The following is a 16,129-nucleotide window of genomic DNA, read 5'->3' as shown; positions in this document are numbered from 1 at the left end:
ATCTTGAGCAGAAGTGAATTATAGGAGGGCGCCATTTTGCTCGGGAGGTCGGATATTTCCGGTTCCGGCGCGGAACTGCTCCCTCTTTTTCTCCGCAGGGCCGCGGGAGGAACGTGTGTGTGTGGGTCGCCTCTCTGAGCTATCCAGTTCCATCCTTGTCGCTGCGGCGACACCCGCATCCGCCGCCGTCATGACCGAACAGATGACCCTTCGTGGCACCCTCAAGGGCCACAACGGCTGGGTGACCCAGATCGCTACCACTCCCCAGTTCCCGGACATGATACTGTCCGCCTCTCGAGGTACGGCTGAGGTGTCAGGTAGAGGACTGAGGGGTAGGGGGCGTTGCGCGCGTCGCATGACTGGGCCTGTGGGCCGCGAGGTGGGGTGTGAGTTGACCCTTGCCTAGTTGTCAGCACGGCTAAACTCATGAGGCGTCCCCACTTGGCCGACTCCGAAACACGGATGGCTGCCGGGAAGGTTGCACGGTTGGGGGCTTTTTTAAAGTCTCTGGTCCCCTAACCCGCGTGTGTGGCTGTGTGCCTAGGAGCCTACGCGTCGGGCGGCGCGGTGATGAACCCAACATGCCATCTGAGTGCCCATGCTGAAACCCAGAGGCTGTTTCTGAGCTGCCGCCCGGCCGTCTACTCGGTGGGAAGTGGGGGGACTCCACGGAGAACCTCGTGACACCAGTCTCACGGCTAACCCGGGTCTGCCCATTCTGCTCTGGGTTTTTCTTATTCACTGTGTACCTGGTTGCCTTTGGAGACTTCTTGTGCCTTGCGTTTGCACCCACGCTATTTAAAAATGGATCATCTAAGGCTAGGATCGTGTCTGGCACTTAATAGGAAAGCTTGTTGAGTGGAACACGTTGCAGGGAAAGCACGCAGTCCTGTAGCGCCTAAAGTGACTTCTAATTCCAGCACTTCTTGCAGCCCTCAGTAGTCTCTGGAGGCCCACAGCTAGTCTTCCCACACCCAGGCTGCTGTGTTAATGCATTAGATCTCAGAAAATACTTAAAATAGACGTTGACTTGGTCTGAATCTCCAAAAGGGGCATCCATAACCTGGGCATTCCACACACCTGAGTTAAATTCTCAGGGTACCGCTTAGCTCTACTTGACTCTTGAATAGAGAGTCACTTGGATTTGGCTAGTAACTGCAGTCATAGCCTGTAGTTCCCCTACGCCCTAAACGCCCTTAATTAATCTTGTGAGCCCACCAGTCACCTTGAGGCATTATCCAGTAGGTCAGAGGGTGGGCTGTGGGGTTTCTCACTGGGTTTTCTTTTGTTTTACCTGCCCTTAGACAAGACCATCATCATGTGGAAGCTGACCAGAGATGAGACCAACTACGGTATCCCACAGCGTGCTCTTCGGGGTCACTCCCACTTTGTTAGTGACGTGGTCATCTCCTCAGATGGCCAGTTTGCCCTCTCAGGCTCCTGGGATGGAACCCTTCGCCTCTGGGATCTCACAACGCAAGTAGCTGCTCTGGGGCACTGGGGGAAAGCTGGGTAGAAATGAGATAGATAATATCTGGAAGTGGTTTCCCAGGGGTGATGGGTTCGTTGTGGGAACTATAAGGCAGAGAATACCTGGAGAAGATAGTTGTGTGGCCACCCTCCTTGTTTTTAATGTTATACAGAATTGCTGAGGAGTGGTCTGGCCGAGCAGTTTTATCAGATATTGCACTTGGGAGTAGGCACAGTTTGACTGTGTTGTGTGCTGGTAGCTCAGTCTTTGGATGGTCAGGCATAACGGAGGATCTTGGTGATGAGAGGTGACATTGTCAGCCAATCCCCACGTGGGAGTGAGGACATGTCCTGCAATTCTGAAGGGATTCTCCGGCATATTCTCGGCCAAGGGCCTGCTGTTATCAAAGCCATGTCCAGGGTTGTGTGAGTGATGCCGCTCCACTGGGAGAGGAACCAGGCCAGGGAAACAGTCTGATTGTGTAAGAATGTTTGCAAAGTCGGTCTAGAGAGTAACCACGTCCTTCCTTTCAGGGGCACCACCACGCGCCGATTTGTAGGCCATACCAAGGATGTGCTGAGTGTGGCCTTCTCTTCTGACAACCGGCAAATTGTCTCTGGCTCCCGAGATAAAACCATCAAGCTATGGAATACTCTGGGTGTATGCAAATACACTGTCCAGGTAAAGTGAAGGCACGTGTAGGGAGCACATGTTGAACACTTTCTCCCACCCTTCTTAATGGTGCCTTTATATGGTGATTTCAAGCCTCATCTGGAACCTAAAGTGGTTCTGTCAATCTTAAAGGTTTGGATTCTGAAGGTACGAATACAAGACTGTCAACATCCCATGTAACTGAGGGGAGGGGTGGGGGTCTACAGTTTCATGGGACAAGACAGTTTCTCCTTATTTCCTTTCCATCCTTTGCAGGATGAGAGCCACTCAGAGTGGGTGTCTTGCGTCCGCTTCTCGCCCAACAGCAGCAATCCCATTATTGTCTCCTGTGGCTGGGACAAGTTGGTCAAGGTGAGCTTGGACCCAGGGTGTAAGGCCTTTGCCAACCAGAATGTGTTCCCACTGCCTCCCAGTTGGTCACTCTGAAAGCTTTGTTCCTCAAGTGACCGTTTTCTTCTTGATATTTGCTCATTACAGGCCATTAAATTTTGATATTTGGTCTGAAGTAGCTAATTGGGAACCCAGAGTCCCTTGTAAGATGGCAACACAGAAAGCTTTTTTTTTTTTTCCCCTCCCCAGTTTTAATCCTCATTGTCCTTACGTTGCCAAGACAGATTCTTTGACCTTTCTTTGTTACTGATAGAATGGAAATTGGCTATCCTATCCAGGAATACTTTTAAGCACGGTGCCATGCCTTTTATTTGAGCTGAGCCCTCTTGACTCTGATGGATCCCCAGGCCAGGTTCTTCACCTATGACCCACAATTCCAGGTATGGAACTTGGCAAACTGTAAGCTGAAGACCAATCACATTGGCCACACAGGCTACCTGAACACTGTGACCGTCTCTCCAGATGGATCCCTCTGTGCTTCTGGAGGCAAGGTATTCAGAGGCCAGGAATCTCCTACTCATTGGGGGACAGTGTCTTAGAATACCTAAGATAATGAGATAGCAATTTAAGAGTAAATGTTTCTGAAGAATATTCTGAAAATGACATAGATGTGGTATGCTCTTTAAAAGAGATCCTTTTCTGTGAAGCTGGTTTCTTAAAGCTGTTGATGAGATTAGGATCCTGTGTTTTTGGAGCTTATAGTGATGCATTTTGAAGTTGTCAGAGACTCTTGATAGGGTTAGTGAGGTGTCATGTATTAAAGGAAAAGCATACAGAGATAAATGTTGATACTTGAGAAATTGGCTTTGGGGAGGTCAGGGTACTGTGATAAGCAGTTAAGAATTAAGGCAGAATCTCGAGACAAGGTGGGTGGGATTAACATCCGGAAGAAGTCACATTGCTCTCACTTGTGCCTTGTCCACCCAGGATGGCCAGGCCATGTTGTGGGACCTCAATGAAGGCAAGCACCTTTACACGCTAGATGGTGGGGACATCATCAATGCCCTGTGCTTCAGTCCCAACCGCTACTGGCTCTGTGCTGCTACGGGCCCTAGCATCAAGATCTGGGTGAGTGTGGGCTGCAGTTGAGGCCAGATACCTGGCTCTGCAAGCCCCGGCAATGTTATTTCCCAATGTGTCATCTGGCTCACTGGTGGGATTTGAACTTCCTGAACAACTGAACCATCACACTGCCAGTGGATACCTGAGAAGAATGAGTAAAACTTCTTGGGATTGGGATTTGCAGTGGTGGTAGATCTTTGCCTACTGAAAAAGAAGGATGAGCAAGTGTAGCGATTTACTCAACCTCAGCACAATTGACACTTCGGGTAATCCATTGTTGGAAGAGGCAGTCTTGGGCACTTTAGGATGTGTAACAGCTTCCCAGGCCTCTACTTCCCACAAGATGCCTGTAGCAAACTAGTGGCAAACAAAAATGCCTCTCGGCATTGCCAACTGTCCCCAAGGGGGCAAAAAAATCATTCTCTTTTGAGAATTACTGAATTACAGATCAGAGAGGCTTTTGAGAGTGGCATTGAAGTGCTGAGTGTCCGGTTTTACCCCTTCCCCAGGACTTGGAGGGCAAAATCATTGTAGATGAACTGAAGCAAGAAGTTATCAGTACCAGCAGCAAGGCAGAGCCGCCTCAATGTACCTCTCTGGCCTGGTCTGCTGATGGCCAGGTAAGTGGGTCTGTCCTCAGGTGATTCAGCTTGTAACCTTTCTCACTTTCTGCTCGTCAGCCATTTATAAAACCAGTGTCTTTGACATAAGTAAAATGATGGCTTACTGTCATTTTACTGACACAGCATCAGTAGGAAGATTGTGGTCCATGGGGCAGTGGTTACCTGTCTTCAATTAAGACCTTGATTAACTTCACCAGTTTACAAACCTGTGCGTGCTTACTGCCAGCTGTTGCTTCCTCTAGGAATACATAATCACCCGTGAATAGTAGTGGGTGATTAAAAAGAAGGGCCATCTTTGTGGCAGTAGCAGGACCGTAGAACTCCATGGCTCTGATTTAACCTGTCATTTCTCCCTTGCAGACTCTGTTTGCTGGCTACACAGACAACCTGGTGCGAGTGTGGCAGGTGACCATTGGCACCCGCTAAAAACATGGGAGAGCTTTAAAAATTAAACTGGTTTTCTTTTATAGTGAGTGTCTTCTCTGAAAACTTCCTGAAACTCATCAGGTTTGTGCAGTCTGCATCAGATTGGGGCTCTGGTTAAAAAGGTTTTGCTTTTCTTGTTTTAATCCTTTAAGGCAGTGCTCCGCGACCTTTTTGACAGCAGGGACTTGTTTCATGGAAGGCACTTTTTCCACGGACCAGGGTTTGGGGAGAGGTTGGTGGTTTGGGCGGTAATGTGAGCAATGGGGGGAGCAGCAGACCAAAGCTTCCTTGTTCGCCCGCCACTCACCAGAGGTTGGGGACCCCTGCTTTAAGGCAAGGCAACTCACCAGAAGAGCTGCTGCGTAATGACTCCTTTGCACTCCTTCCATAATTGAAGATTCAAAATAGTGTGGGATGGTCTGGAGGTGTTAATAAATATAATCACAGAGATGGCTTTTCCTCAAGTGGCAGCTAAATGACAGATGTGCGGCATATTGAGGTCTCTTACATATACCCTCCAACTCATAATGGCAATGAGTCTTTTCTTTGACTTCAATTTAGTGGGATTTCAACTAGATATAATGACATATAAAAAGACTTTGGAGATGTAGTGTGCCTCAGTCTTGGGCTTGAGGGCCATGGTATGGTATAAAGTCTCATAGCAGTGGTAGAAAAGAAGTGGCAAATGTTCTTCAAGTAGGTATTCTGAGGGGCCTGCCAGTAACAGGCTAGGCAGGGTATTCAATTGGAGGGGGGTAAGATTTATACCTCAGTCTGTTGAAACAGAATCACACCTGATAGGGAAGGTACAATTAATCTGTCCTCCATTTGGTGGCATCTCCTTACTTTATACTTTTCTAAAGGAGTGGACTCCACAAAAGCAGCAAATAAACTTTTTATTTCCGCAACACAACCCATCTTCCCTTTCCCCCAGGAGCATAAATTGACCCCAGCCATCAAAGCAGAGGACAAAAGCTAATAAGTGACAGAAGGCAAAGGGTTACTAGAAAAATAGATTCTGCCCAAGGCTCTCCTCCCAGGGATTCAAATCCCTGTCCCCAGGCTCCCCTCCAGGGCTCACCAAATGGAGGGAACTAAGCAAAGAAGAGAGGCTGGAACCCTGACAAAAGGAACTCCACTGAACAAAAGGGAAAGGAGCCTGGCAGTGAAAAGACCTGACGGTTTGGGGAGGGGAGGAGCTTTGCTCCTAGATTAAGTGCTGAAAAAAAGGAAGGGGGCGAGGAATAATTTATTGGGTGATGTGATGTACGGAGTTTTGATCATGTCGACCATTCCAGATCTCACTGAAGCTAAATTCTGGCCAGTCTATGGAGGTAGAAATTGGGGATGGAAGAAAAATTAGAATCCTTCGTACTTCCCCCAGAGAGTAGACTGTTCATTATCCAGGTCTACCCTTTTCCCAGCCTGCTTCCCCCAAAAAAGCTTCCAAATCCCTTAGCTAAAATTTGCATCAGAAAATGGAATTGGAAATGAGGGCTGTCATGAGTCTTGCCCAAATCCTCCAGTCTCAGAACTGACATGAAAGTTGAACAGGGATGGGGAAAGGGAAGTTTATAATGAGATTACAATCTCCCCTCATCCCCTACTCAAAAACTCAGATCCCTGGGCAGAGGGAGGGAGAGAAGACCAGGCAACTGTTCTCATCAGGGACCCATGCAGACCTGTTGGACAAACATAGTAGGTGAGAAGACTGAGCTGGAGGCTAGAGGAGTTCATCAGGCTCCTAAGGGAGAAGCAGGGGCCTGGGGTCAAGGAGGAGCCGGAAGCAACGCAGTAACAAATAGAGGAGCCTTTGAGCTCCCAAATTTATGGGCTACTTTCCACCACCACCCGCCCCCCAGTGCTAACCAGAGGGGCCCCTGCGGGTGGCAGGTTGATCAAGGGCAGAGCTTGATACGGGTACCCTTGGAGAGCACCCGGAAGAAAGGGAAGACACGCTCGCCCAGGAAGGCAGCCGAAAAGGTGTGCACATGAGCCAGAGTCTCTGCATTGTAGAAGCCCAGGCGCCCGGCCTCATAGTCCAGGTACACACCAAAGCGCCTTGGTTTCTCACTTGGGCTCAGCAGTGTCTGCTCCGTTGAGCTCTGTGCCTGGTAGCGTTTGCCATTGGTGCCCACACACCACACTTCCCGCTGGAGCAGGGGCTGCTGGGGCAGGTGGAGCCGGCGGCGGCGGTGGTGATGGCGAGAGGAGGAGCTGGCATCACCGCTGCCCACAGAGGACCCCCCAGAGCCCACCTTCTCCTTATGATGGGTTGATTCACGGGCAGCACCCACTGCCCAGCCCCGCCGCCCGCCCACCTCTACCTCCCAGTAGTGCCGGCCAGAGCGGAAGCCCTGGGCCCCCAGCACGCAGCAGTCTGCCGAGAAGCGCTTGGAATGGTCAGCAACCTCTTGCCGCCGCTCTGCCAGGCGGACCCCCCGGCGGTCAGGGGACAGCATCAGGGCCGGGTGAGCCGTGTCAGGGTCCAGCGTCAGGTCCACTTGGGAGGAGGGAGGACAAATACGCCAAGGCTGGAACGACTGTTCCCTGTTAGCAGCTAACTCCAAGGTTTGGCCTTGCCTGCTGCCCTGCCGTTCACCTCTCTCCCTCCCCACCATCCAGCTGTCCTCAGCTCCCCACCCCAACCTAGAGTCCAGGCTCAAGTTCCTAGGGGCTCTCCTCCTTTCCCCACTCTGTTTTCAGGACACCAAAACACCATCTGTTTCCCTCTGGCCCCAGCTCTTATTCCCCAACACCTACCTGGGCTAGGACAAAAGCTACTCTTGGCTTGAAGCCCCCCCAGTTGGCCTCCCTGTATCCTGCTCCATCTCAGTACCCACTATTCCCCCAGGGCCCAACTTCCCTCAGAACCCAATCTAAGGTATGTGAAGAAAAAGGCAAAGGAAGGTCAAACATGACCTCCCTACCTCGGGCAGCCTGACAGAACATCCGGCTCATTTTCCTCACGATGGCGTCTGTCAGGAAGTCATGGCTATGGGGTTGACACGGGTCAGGGGACCAGACCTCTGGGGGCTGCAGCTGTACCTCTTCACACCTGGAGGAAGGGGACCGGGCAGGGGGTGGGACCATGATATTCCCAGAGGGAAGAGCAGAAGCTGAGGGGAAGGAGAGGGTCCAGGAGGCAGAAACTCGGGTCCTGGGGAAGGAAGGAGAGGAGCAGGATATCCAAGAGAGGCAGGGATGGGGAACCAGATGCCACTGGGTCACAAAGGATAAAGGGTGGGAACACACCTATTGAAAGTCTCCTTGATGTCCTGGGAATAACAGAAACAAAAAGAGGGAGAGGGAGAAAGAGACAAAGAGAGAGTCAGCTGCACAGGGATGGCTCCCTTCTCCCCATCTGATTCCAGCCAGAGAAAGAACTGAACTTGAACAAGGGAATAAGAAAAAGGACACAAGGCCCTCAGTGAACATGCATCCATCTCGACCACCCCTATGCCTCAGTATGCCTAATTTAACTCATCCTACTGTGGGCCCAACAGAATTTTCAACCCCAGTAAAAGGATTTTCACAATACGACTTGGTTATATTTTTCAGGATGTCACTGTCAAAAATTCTTTCCTCAACTCTTAAAACCCTCCTCCTACGAACAGAATCTTTGTTCTTTTCATTGCGTATAATCAACACACACACCACATTTGGCATCAACTACTCTGCAGCCTCAAAAACCTTTTTGGTCTTCAGGTTAAATCACTGTGGGTTCCTCCCAGTGAGAAGAGAGGCAGCTCTGGACAGGTGTTTGGTAAGCACCGCCTGACAGAGCAGACACAGGGTTCTGGAGGGTGGACAGGGAAGGGGCCATTGCTCACCTGGAGCAGCCGCAGGCCCCCCTGCTGGCTCCGCTCCTGGGCCTCAGCCAGCAGGCGGCTCAGCTGGGCAGCCTGCTCCGAGAGGCGGCTGGCCGCTGCTCCCGCGCGCCCCAGCTGAGCTTCGTGCATCTCTCGGAGGCGCCGCTCTAGCCCTGCCTGCTCTTCGGCCAGAAACCGTGTCAGCCGCCCAAATTCTGAGGCCACAGCTGCCAGCTCTGACTTCATCTGGCTCTGGGATGATGCAAAGGGGATGGTGGATACCACCTCAACACACAGAAACATAAACCTCCAATTTTGCAACTGCTGCCCCTCAATCCAAGGCAAAGGAGCCCTACATTCTGAATGGAAAAAGGGCCCTGTCCCCTTCCCCATCTCCTGGCTTTAGCAGGCACCACTTCCATGCTCCTGGCACACTGGTCCCAAACTCACCAACCAATGCCTGCAACACTTATCTCCACCCTGGCTACCTAACTTGACTCGTTCTTCAGGTCTAAGCTTAAACATTCCTAAGAGAAGTATCTCTCTTCCAGATCTAAATCAGGACCACCCTCATAAATATCATTGTATCTCCTCATGGCATATATCTCAATTTGAAATGTTGTATTTACAGTGGAGTATCTTTTAACATTGTCTTCACCCACTTCTCTGTAAGCGCTGTTGCCACAGGGTCCTCGGACCCTGGCACAGTGCCGACCACAGAGTAGGTGCTGGTAAGAAGTTTTTGAAATGAATAAAAAATTCAGGAATCAAGATATGAAATTAGGGTCCTGGCTATACCACTAAGGACCTTGGGAAAGTCACCCAATCCTTCTAGATCAGGAGTCAGCAAACTTCTTCTGTAAAGGGTCAGATAATATTTTACACTTTATGGGCCAAGAGGCAAAATCATGGATATTATTATGTAGGTAACTTCTATATATAATGAGAGAAAACTTCTGCCCGTTCCCACCCTATCTGCCTGGGCTGGACAATCCCAGATGATGGGCACACTTTTTGCCCAGATATAAGATGGAGACATTCTTAGGAAAAAGAGTAACAGGCCAGAGTGGGTAGGAAAGTCCTGGCTGGCCAAGTGGGTGAAGGAAATAGTCAGTTTCACTCTCTGTTCCAGTGAAACTCAGATCCTGACACCTCTGCACTCCAGGAGCCCAAAAGTCTCAACCTGGGCAGCTGGCTAGAAGCAAGATAACTCCCCAACTCCCAGACTCAGATTTCACCACTCAGTGCCTAGCAACTGCCAGCAACAGAGTCCCTATGTGTAGGTGGCAATGAATGAGCACGGGCCCCGGGAAGCGGCAAGGCTCAGCCACCCTCTCAGGGTGGCAGGCATTGGAGGGATGGGGGAAGAGGACAGACAGGAAGGATGCCCTGGCTTGGTCTCCAAAGCTCAGTGCCAGGCTATTCCAGTGCCTCCCGGCCTTACAAAAAGAGGCAGAGGTAAGGGGTGGGAATTCGGGGGAAAATATCTAAAAATACTCCTTGGGGAGGGGTGAGCAATAATTTTAAAAAGGCTGAGAAACACTGGACTAGAAGATATTAGGTCTCTGCCGTGCTAACATTCCTCCCCTCATGCTCACTGCTGCTTTGCCCACCATTTGCCATCTATCCTGGAACCTGGAGCTTCTCTGATAGCTGATATCTGAATTTTGCCTTGCCCTCTTCTGCCCTCTGTGTTATCTGGTGTGGCGGGCACAGCAGTATGGGGCAGCAGCTCTTGGGTTAGGTGTCTGGGGTGGTAAACCTGCTCTGCAGCCTTGGGCCAGGCACCAACCCTCTCCAAGCTAAACCTGTTTCACTCCATTTTGGAACCTAGGAACAAACATGCCTCTTGATCCACTAAGGCCCCTCTCTCCTCACAACCCTGGGAAGGTGTCTACCTCTCTCCCAGGCCTCGGCTGCCCCTCTTCAGCGGATCTAGTCACCCCTTGTGAGAGCCCATCTCCCCTGCTCTGACCACAGAGCCCTGTCAAGGACATTCACTCACCTTCAACTCTGTCACCCGCCTCTCCTCCTTGGCCTTCATCTTCTGCACAGCCTCCAAGTGCTTCCTCAGTGGTTCCACATGCCCCTGCAGTTTGGCCTAAGGAAACGGGGAAAGGAAGATTAGAGTCCTGGGATGCGAGAGGCACCTGTTCTCAGAGCCCACATACCCCATTCTCCCATTTGGGGTTGGGGCTCAAAGCCTGATCACCATCACAGGTATCAAAGGAGCATCACTCTCCCTTCCTCCCCTTTCTTCTCTTCAGATGATGACAAAGCCCTCCAACCCTCCACCTGCTCTCAGGTACAAAGCCCTGGGTGTGCTCTTAAGGTAGGATCCTGGGACTTCCCAGGCAGTCGAGCAGTTAAGATTCCACGCTTCCACTGCAGGGAGCGAGGGTTCGATCCCTGGTCAGGGAACTAAGATCCCGCATACCATGCAGCACAACCAAAAAGTAAAAAAAAATAAAATTAAAATTAAAAATAAAGGTAGGATCCTGATGACTACATAGCCCCACACTCAGAGTTGGAGTAAACCTGGCTTGAGCCCCTCACCACACAAAGTCCTTCCATATGAATGTTCCTACCTATAGTCCCTTCCCCCTCATAAGCAATCTTCCTCATAATTTTCATCTCTAAATACTCTTCTGATGATTTTATGCCTGTGCTAAAAATCTTTCAACAGTTCTCCATGACTTGCAAAATAGGAGGCTCTCATTGCTCCTTCATTTCTAGCCTCCCCTCCTACACCCCCTCAACATAGACTCTTAGTTTTAGTCACATAAAACTTGTCTTTTCCTGAGCATAATTCCATACCTTTATCCATGCTGTTCCCTCTGCCTGGGGCTGCCCTTCTACACTTAGCCCAAGGCATTCTTCCTTTAAAACCCAGCTACCTGACCATGTCCCTGATGGTCCCCAACTTCCTCTGTGATCCCAAGGAACGTGAATACGCCTTTACAATACTCCCCTGCACTGCAATCATTTACAAGTGTGCTGCCCCCAGGACACACAGACTTATGGCAGCAGGAACCCTGCTTTACTTATTGTAATTTCTATGCTTCTCTCTGTCCACTGGCTTTCTCTCCTACTCAGTTACTTGCTAAATGGAAAACAAATACCCTCTCCTCCTAAAGTTTTAACTCTCTCAGCAAATATGCTCTTGAGCTCTGTGTTCTAATCATCTGTAGCAAAATCTTTTGCTTTAAAGGGCTGTTAGACTAGAATGGATGAGATAAGCCTAACTTTTGTGCTCTTTCCTTTTTTATGCCATCTACTCCTTCTGCCTTCTATACCTTCTCCTTTTCCTTGAGGGGTAATACAGCATAGAAGAGCTCAAGCCTAGACTCTGATCTGAACCTGAATGCAGCCCGAGGCAAGCCATGCTTCCAGTTTCCTCATCTCAAAAGAGGAACTGGGAATAACAGAATCTGCCTCACAGACACTATGCTTAGCACAGTGTCTGGCATGGAGCAAAAGATCAGTACTAAATGTTATCTAAAATTCCCTACCCAAGCCTCAGCTGCCAATGACAGCCTGACAATGACCCTTGATCCAAAGAGGTGAGTGTCCCAGAGCACAAAAGGTAGTTGTTGCACAGGTTAACTGGTCGAAGAAAAAAATCATAATAAAATTACAATCAATCCGTAACATAAAAAGAACACAAACTACACAAAATTTTGCCTTTTGCTATTACTATCTACTTTTCTCCACAATAATTTCAACTCTATTAAGTCAGAATTCATGAGGCATAAGTTTCTCATTTAATATTTTTCCTAAATTGTTGACAAAAAATTCATACACACAAATCCAAATAGAGTACCATTTAAGAGAAAGTTTCAAGAACGTTTAACTTTTTTGAAGCTTTATTTATACATCATTTGTGCATTATTACCTATTCAATAAGGAAATATCTCTACAAAACAACCGTGTGCCAAGCTAATGCTAGTTAGTGTACATACCTGAAAAGAAACCACCTGCCTGTAAAATACCCTGTAAGTTAGAAAGGGAGTCACTCAAATTATCGTTTGACATAATGAAACTTATGTATTTGCATTTGCTGATCAGATTATTTGTGTCTGTGTGGCCTCTCCAAATTGCACAGCTCTACTGGCCTGGCATTCAACAGCTATGGCTAACACAAATTAAAATCCAGTTTCAGAAGCTCTTCAGAAGAGTTCTGCAAGGGAAGGGTGGAGAAGGGGTGGAATGCCCATGGATATTCCGCCCTGGGATCCAGTTAACAAAGTGACTGCACATTGTGTGATGAGTACAATTAACTAGAAACTGAGGGGATACAAAATGGAAGGACAAAAGGAGCTCACAATCTCCCCTAATAATGTAGGGCCTAAAAGGCAGGCGGTATTACCAGTTCAGTGATTCCCATACTAGCTTGGGCTTTCTAAAGATATTCTCCCTGTCACTGATTCAGAATCTCTAACGGTATGGCGCACTGTACTTCTGAAAACCTCCACTAATAATTGGGACAGTCAGCCACGTTTGACAATCACTGTGTGCAAGGAATAGTTACTTGTCGTGAGGGGTATAGGTTTGTATTAGTTGTATGTATCACTCACAGCTGAGAAGCTCTAGACATCTCACTCTAAAACTGGGGTAATGATAATAATACCTAAATAACGTTACTGTAGGAATCAGGAAAAGGTATGAAAACGCAAGTCATAAAACAAAAAAGCTCTGTGCAGACTACATAGAAGAAGCTACCCTCTCCTCCTGGTTCCACTGCTACAAACCCATCTGGGCCTTTGCTAAATAATGTTATTTCTACTGGCTGTCTCACACACAAATCTCCTTTATCTGTGTCCAAAGAATCAGGATCAGAAGTAGGAGGCAAGATATTAACTAAACTAGAATCAGACTCCAAGAAAAGTCACATGTCAGAAAAGTCAAACAAACAACAGACATCCAAACGGTGGTGACGCTGTTAACAGTATAGGCCAGGGCGGGGGGTGGTCAAAACCAAGTCCACCAGTTACTAGTAGCTGTGTGGCCCTGTGTATATTACTTAAATCTCTCTGTTTCCCAATCTGTAAAACAGGAATACAAACCATATCAAACTCACAGGATTGTTCTCAGTTTTAAATGAGACAGTCCATGAAAAGTGCTTAGTACAGTGCTGGGGTACATACAAAGAAATTAAAGTTCAAAGACATTCGGAAACTAAAAGCCAGGTCTTCTGACTTAAAAACCTCTCCCTTTTTTCTGAATTCCCAGGAAAGGTAAGAAGCCCTGGCCACGACACCAGAATGATGCAGATCCACAGAGAGAACCAAGCCGTATCTTGGAGTGGGTGGGGAACGCCTTAGAAAGCAAGTGAGGAGCGTATGGGTCTGATACGAGTAGTCAATACTACATTCCTGCCCCTCAGAGCCCCTTCTTATTTGAGCCCCAAGTTCTTTCCATTGCTAGGGGTTTTAGTCAAGGACACATTTAAGAGTCACCCAGAGTTAAATGAGACTGGTAGTAAAGCCCTAGGGGCTTGTCACTTGCATTCCTATTACTTAGGGACAGTGGAAGTGTAGAAGAGCAGTGGCTTTTCCCCAGAAGACAAAGCCCAGAGATATGGCATCACCAATTTTGCCAGATCTCCTCTGAGGAAGCCAGTCTTCCCTGGTCTTCTTCACTGTGTCTACTTTGTCTGTGTCCAGGATCCTTCTCACTCTAACCCATCCTGGTGCCAGTAAGTGCTTTAGGTAAGGAGAATCAGCTCAACAGTACATGAGGTTCTTCGAGGGGGAGCGGGGGGCGGGGGGAAGACATGTTTCCTTTTCCCAGCTCCTCTTACTTCCTCTCCACCCCCACTAAACTCCCATCTTCTACTTCTCTCACCTTGTACTCCTGCACCACCTCCTCCAGTGGCACCACGCTGTGCTGTTTGTGGCTCCTGGATTCTCGGCACACCACACAGATGGCTTCTTCATCCACCTCGCAAAAGAGCTTCAGGGCTTCTTGGTGTTTGGGACAAATGCCCTGCTCGTTCCCACGGCTCCCTCGACCAGGGGTTGGGTGCATCTGCCGAATCACCTGGACCATGTTAGCCAGCTGCAGGTTGGGGCGGAAGCTCCGCCTGGGAAAGCTCTTGCGGCACTGCGGGCAGGTGAAGCACCTCCGAGGGGCTGGAGGCGGGGGCAGTGGGGTGACGGGATCTAGCTCCTCTTCCTCGTCCTCCTCCAGCACTTCCTCCTCATCCTCCTCATCCTCCCCCCTCAGGTCCCCCTCCACGTTCCCCAAGTAGTAGTCCAGGTCTTCCTCCTCGTCCTCCTCCTCCCACACGTAGTCCATGTTTTCCCAGTTGGACCCGCCCATGCCACTGGTCCAGAACACACCCTCCTCTTCCTCCTCGACTTCCTCCTCCATGTCGCCCTCATAGTCTTCATCCCGCATGGGGGTGTCCCACCCCCCACCGGCCCCCACAGCCTCCACTTCCTCCTCCTCTCCGTCCTCCTCCTCTTCCTCCCGGTCTAACTCGTCCCTGTCCTCTTCATCCTCCCCTCCCCACAGCTGGGTTACACACACTCGGCAGAAGTTGTGCCCGCAGCCGATGGACACAGGGTCCGTGAAGTAATCGAGGCAGATGGCGCACACCGCCTCCTCCTGAAGGGTCTGCACAGGGTTGGGTGCCATGGCAACGGCAGCCATCTTAGTGTCCAGTCAGCCAGTGTAGACGGGCGGTGGGGAGCTGGGGGGCGGGGGGGGGGTCTTCCCTCTCAGACGCCCTGACGACCCAGCCCCACCCCCAGCCCTGCCTCTATACACCTTGCCTCAAGCGCAGCCAGAGAAATGTCCTCCCGACAACCCACCCCTCCGCACAGAGTTCCCTACTCCCAGACAACAACCGTGTCCCTGAGAGGGGAGGGGATACAGCTGAGCGCTACCCCCAAGTCCCTCAGGTGGCCCTGAGTGCAAATCTACCCCAAAGCTCCCTTGGCCTCCTCATAAACCCCCGCCCCTCCTCACTTCCTGGCTCCGCCCCCTCATTTCCGTCCCCCCAACACTTCCGGTGCTGCGAGCCACCCAAGCTCGCGAGTTCCATCCGCGGTCACGCTACATCCCTTTCTATCCCTCTCCCCGCCCTTACCCGCCCCGGGCCCCTGGGTGACAGAAAACGGTGAGAAGACGCTCTAGCAGGCACTCGGGAACAGGGCGGGAGACCTAGAAAGACAGAGGCGCACGCCTCTGTGATGCGAAGGAGCAGGGAACGCAGACGAAACAGAAAGCTCGGCCTCCCCCATCGCCCGCCACTGGGGATAAACTTCGGGGGACGGTGGAAGGGCCTGGCGCCCGTCTGCTCTCAGTGCTATGACCGCATCGGCCCGGCGCCATCCTACCGACCGGACACAGAGAACTGCAGCAGGGACTCCGCACCGCCGATGCCGGAAGCGGAGGGGCGGCGGTCGGTGAGCGCCCTGAAGTACTTCCGGCCCTTCTAGGCGAAGGACTTTGTTGTTTGAGGGCTCTGAGCGTCCCTCCGAGACTAGGGGGCGGGGCCTGTAGAAGTGCGGTGGAGGTGGGACCGGAGATCGTCCCCCTCCTCCTCCCCTCTGTAGTTGGCATTTCCACACCCATTTTAGAAACTGCGGTCGGTCACTATCGCATCGTTTAGATGAACTTTCCTAATTGCCATCAGTAAAGGAACGGTTGCAAATCATGACATG

The 16,129-nt window shown here is 50.3% G+C and overlaps 2 protein-coding genes and 2 non-coding genes across 8 annotated transcripts; 3 read left to right on the top strand and 1 right to left on the bottom strand.

Annotated features, from left to right (window-relative positions):
- Positions 1-69: 69 nt before the first annotated feature.
- Positions 70-4,685, top strand: RACK1 (receptor for activated C kinase 1). Its single transcript, XM_004277640.4, has 8 exons — positions 70-299; positions 1,305-1,476; positions 2,005-2,152; positions 2,399-2,494; positions 2,914-3,024; positions 3,461-3,601; positions 4,105-4,215; positions 4,579-4,685. The coding sequence occupies exons 1-8, from the start codon at positions 191-193 to the stop codon at positions 4,642-4,644; spliced, it is 954 nt and encodes a 317-aa protein (XP_004277688.1). The 5' UTR covers positions 70-190; the 3' UTR covers positions 4,645-4,685.
- Positions 562-629, top strand: LOC117195759 (small nucleolar RNA SNORD95). The gene has a single exon (XR_004475580.1). It is a non-coding gene; the product is annotated as a small nucleolar RNA SNORD95 (small nucleolar RNA).
- On the top strand, positions 1,762-1,840 carry LOC117195757 (small nucleolar RNA SNORD96 family). Its single transcript, XR_004475578.1, has one exon. It is a non-coding gene; the product is annotated as a small nucleolar RNA SNORD96 family (small nucleolar RNA).
- An 838-nt stretch (positions 4,686-5,523) lies between the features above and the next one.
- TRIM41 (tripartite motif containing 41) lies at positions 5,524-15,921 on the bottom strand. Of its 5 annotated transcripts, none has more exons than XM_033401608.2 (6): positions 14,304-15,920; positions 10,462-10,557; positions 8,478-8,741; positions 7,900-7,922; positions 7,575-7,702; positions 5,524-7,147 (listed from the first exon to the last, which is right to left on the bottom strand). In XM_033401608.2, the coding sequence occupies exons 1-6, from the start codon at positions 15,111-15,113 to the stop codon at positions 6,543-6,545; spliced, it is 1,926 nt and encodes a 641-aa protein (XP_033257499.1). In that variant the 5' UTR covers positions 15,114-15,920; the 3' UTR covers positions 5,524-6,542. The 5 variants fall into 5 exon arrangements, with proteins under 5 accessions (XP_033257499.1, XP_004277686.1, XP_012391289.1 ...); XM_004277638.4 differs by having other exon boundaries at positions 8,478-8,708; positions 14,304-15,918; XM_012535835.3 differs by lacking the exon at positions 8,478-8,741.
- Between the last annotated feature and the right edge of the window lie 208 nt (positions 15,922-16,129).

This window comes from Orcinus orca, chromosome 3, assembly GCF_937001465.1.
Source record: "Orcinus orca chromosome 3, mOrcOrc1.1, whole genome shotgun sequence".
NCBI lineage: Eukaryota > Metazoa > Chordata > Mammalia > Artiodactyla > Delphinidae > Orcinus > Orcinus orca.
The sequence above is the reverse complement of the archived record's forward strand: the minus strand, read 5'-3'. Positions and strand labels throughout refer to the sequence as shown.

Coding starts and splice junctions, on each gene's coding strand:
- TRIM41 (XM_033401608.2), bottom strand. CDS start 15,113: ATGGCTGCCGTTGCCATGGCACCCAACCCTGTGCAGACCCTTCAGGAG. Junction 7,923..8,477: donor GGGGCCTGCGGCTGCTCCAG/GTGAGCAATGGC, acceptor TGTTATTCCCAG/GACATCAAGGAGACTTTCAA. Junction 7,703..7,899: donor ATCAAGGAGACTTTCAATAG/GTGTGTTCCCAC, acceptor CCCTTCCTCCAG/GTGTGAAGAGGTACAGCTGC.
- RACK1 (XM_004277640.4), top strand. CDS start 191: ATGACCGAACAGATGACCCTTCGTGGCACCCTCAAGGGCCACAACGGC. Junction 1,477..2,004: donor CGCCTCTGGGATCTCACAAC/GCAAGTAGCTGC, acceptor CCTTCCTTTCAG/GGGCACCACCACGCGCCGAT. Junction 3,602..4,104: donor GCCCTAGCATCAAGATCTGG/GTGAGTGTGGGC, acceptor CCCCTTCCCCAG/GACTTGGAGGGCAAAATCAT.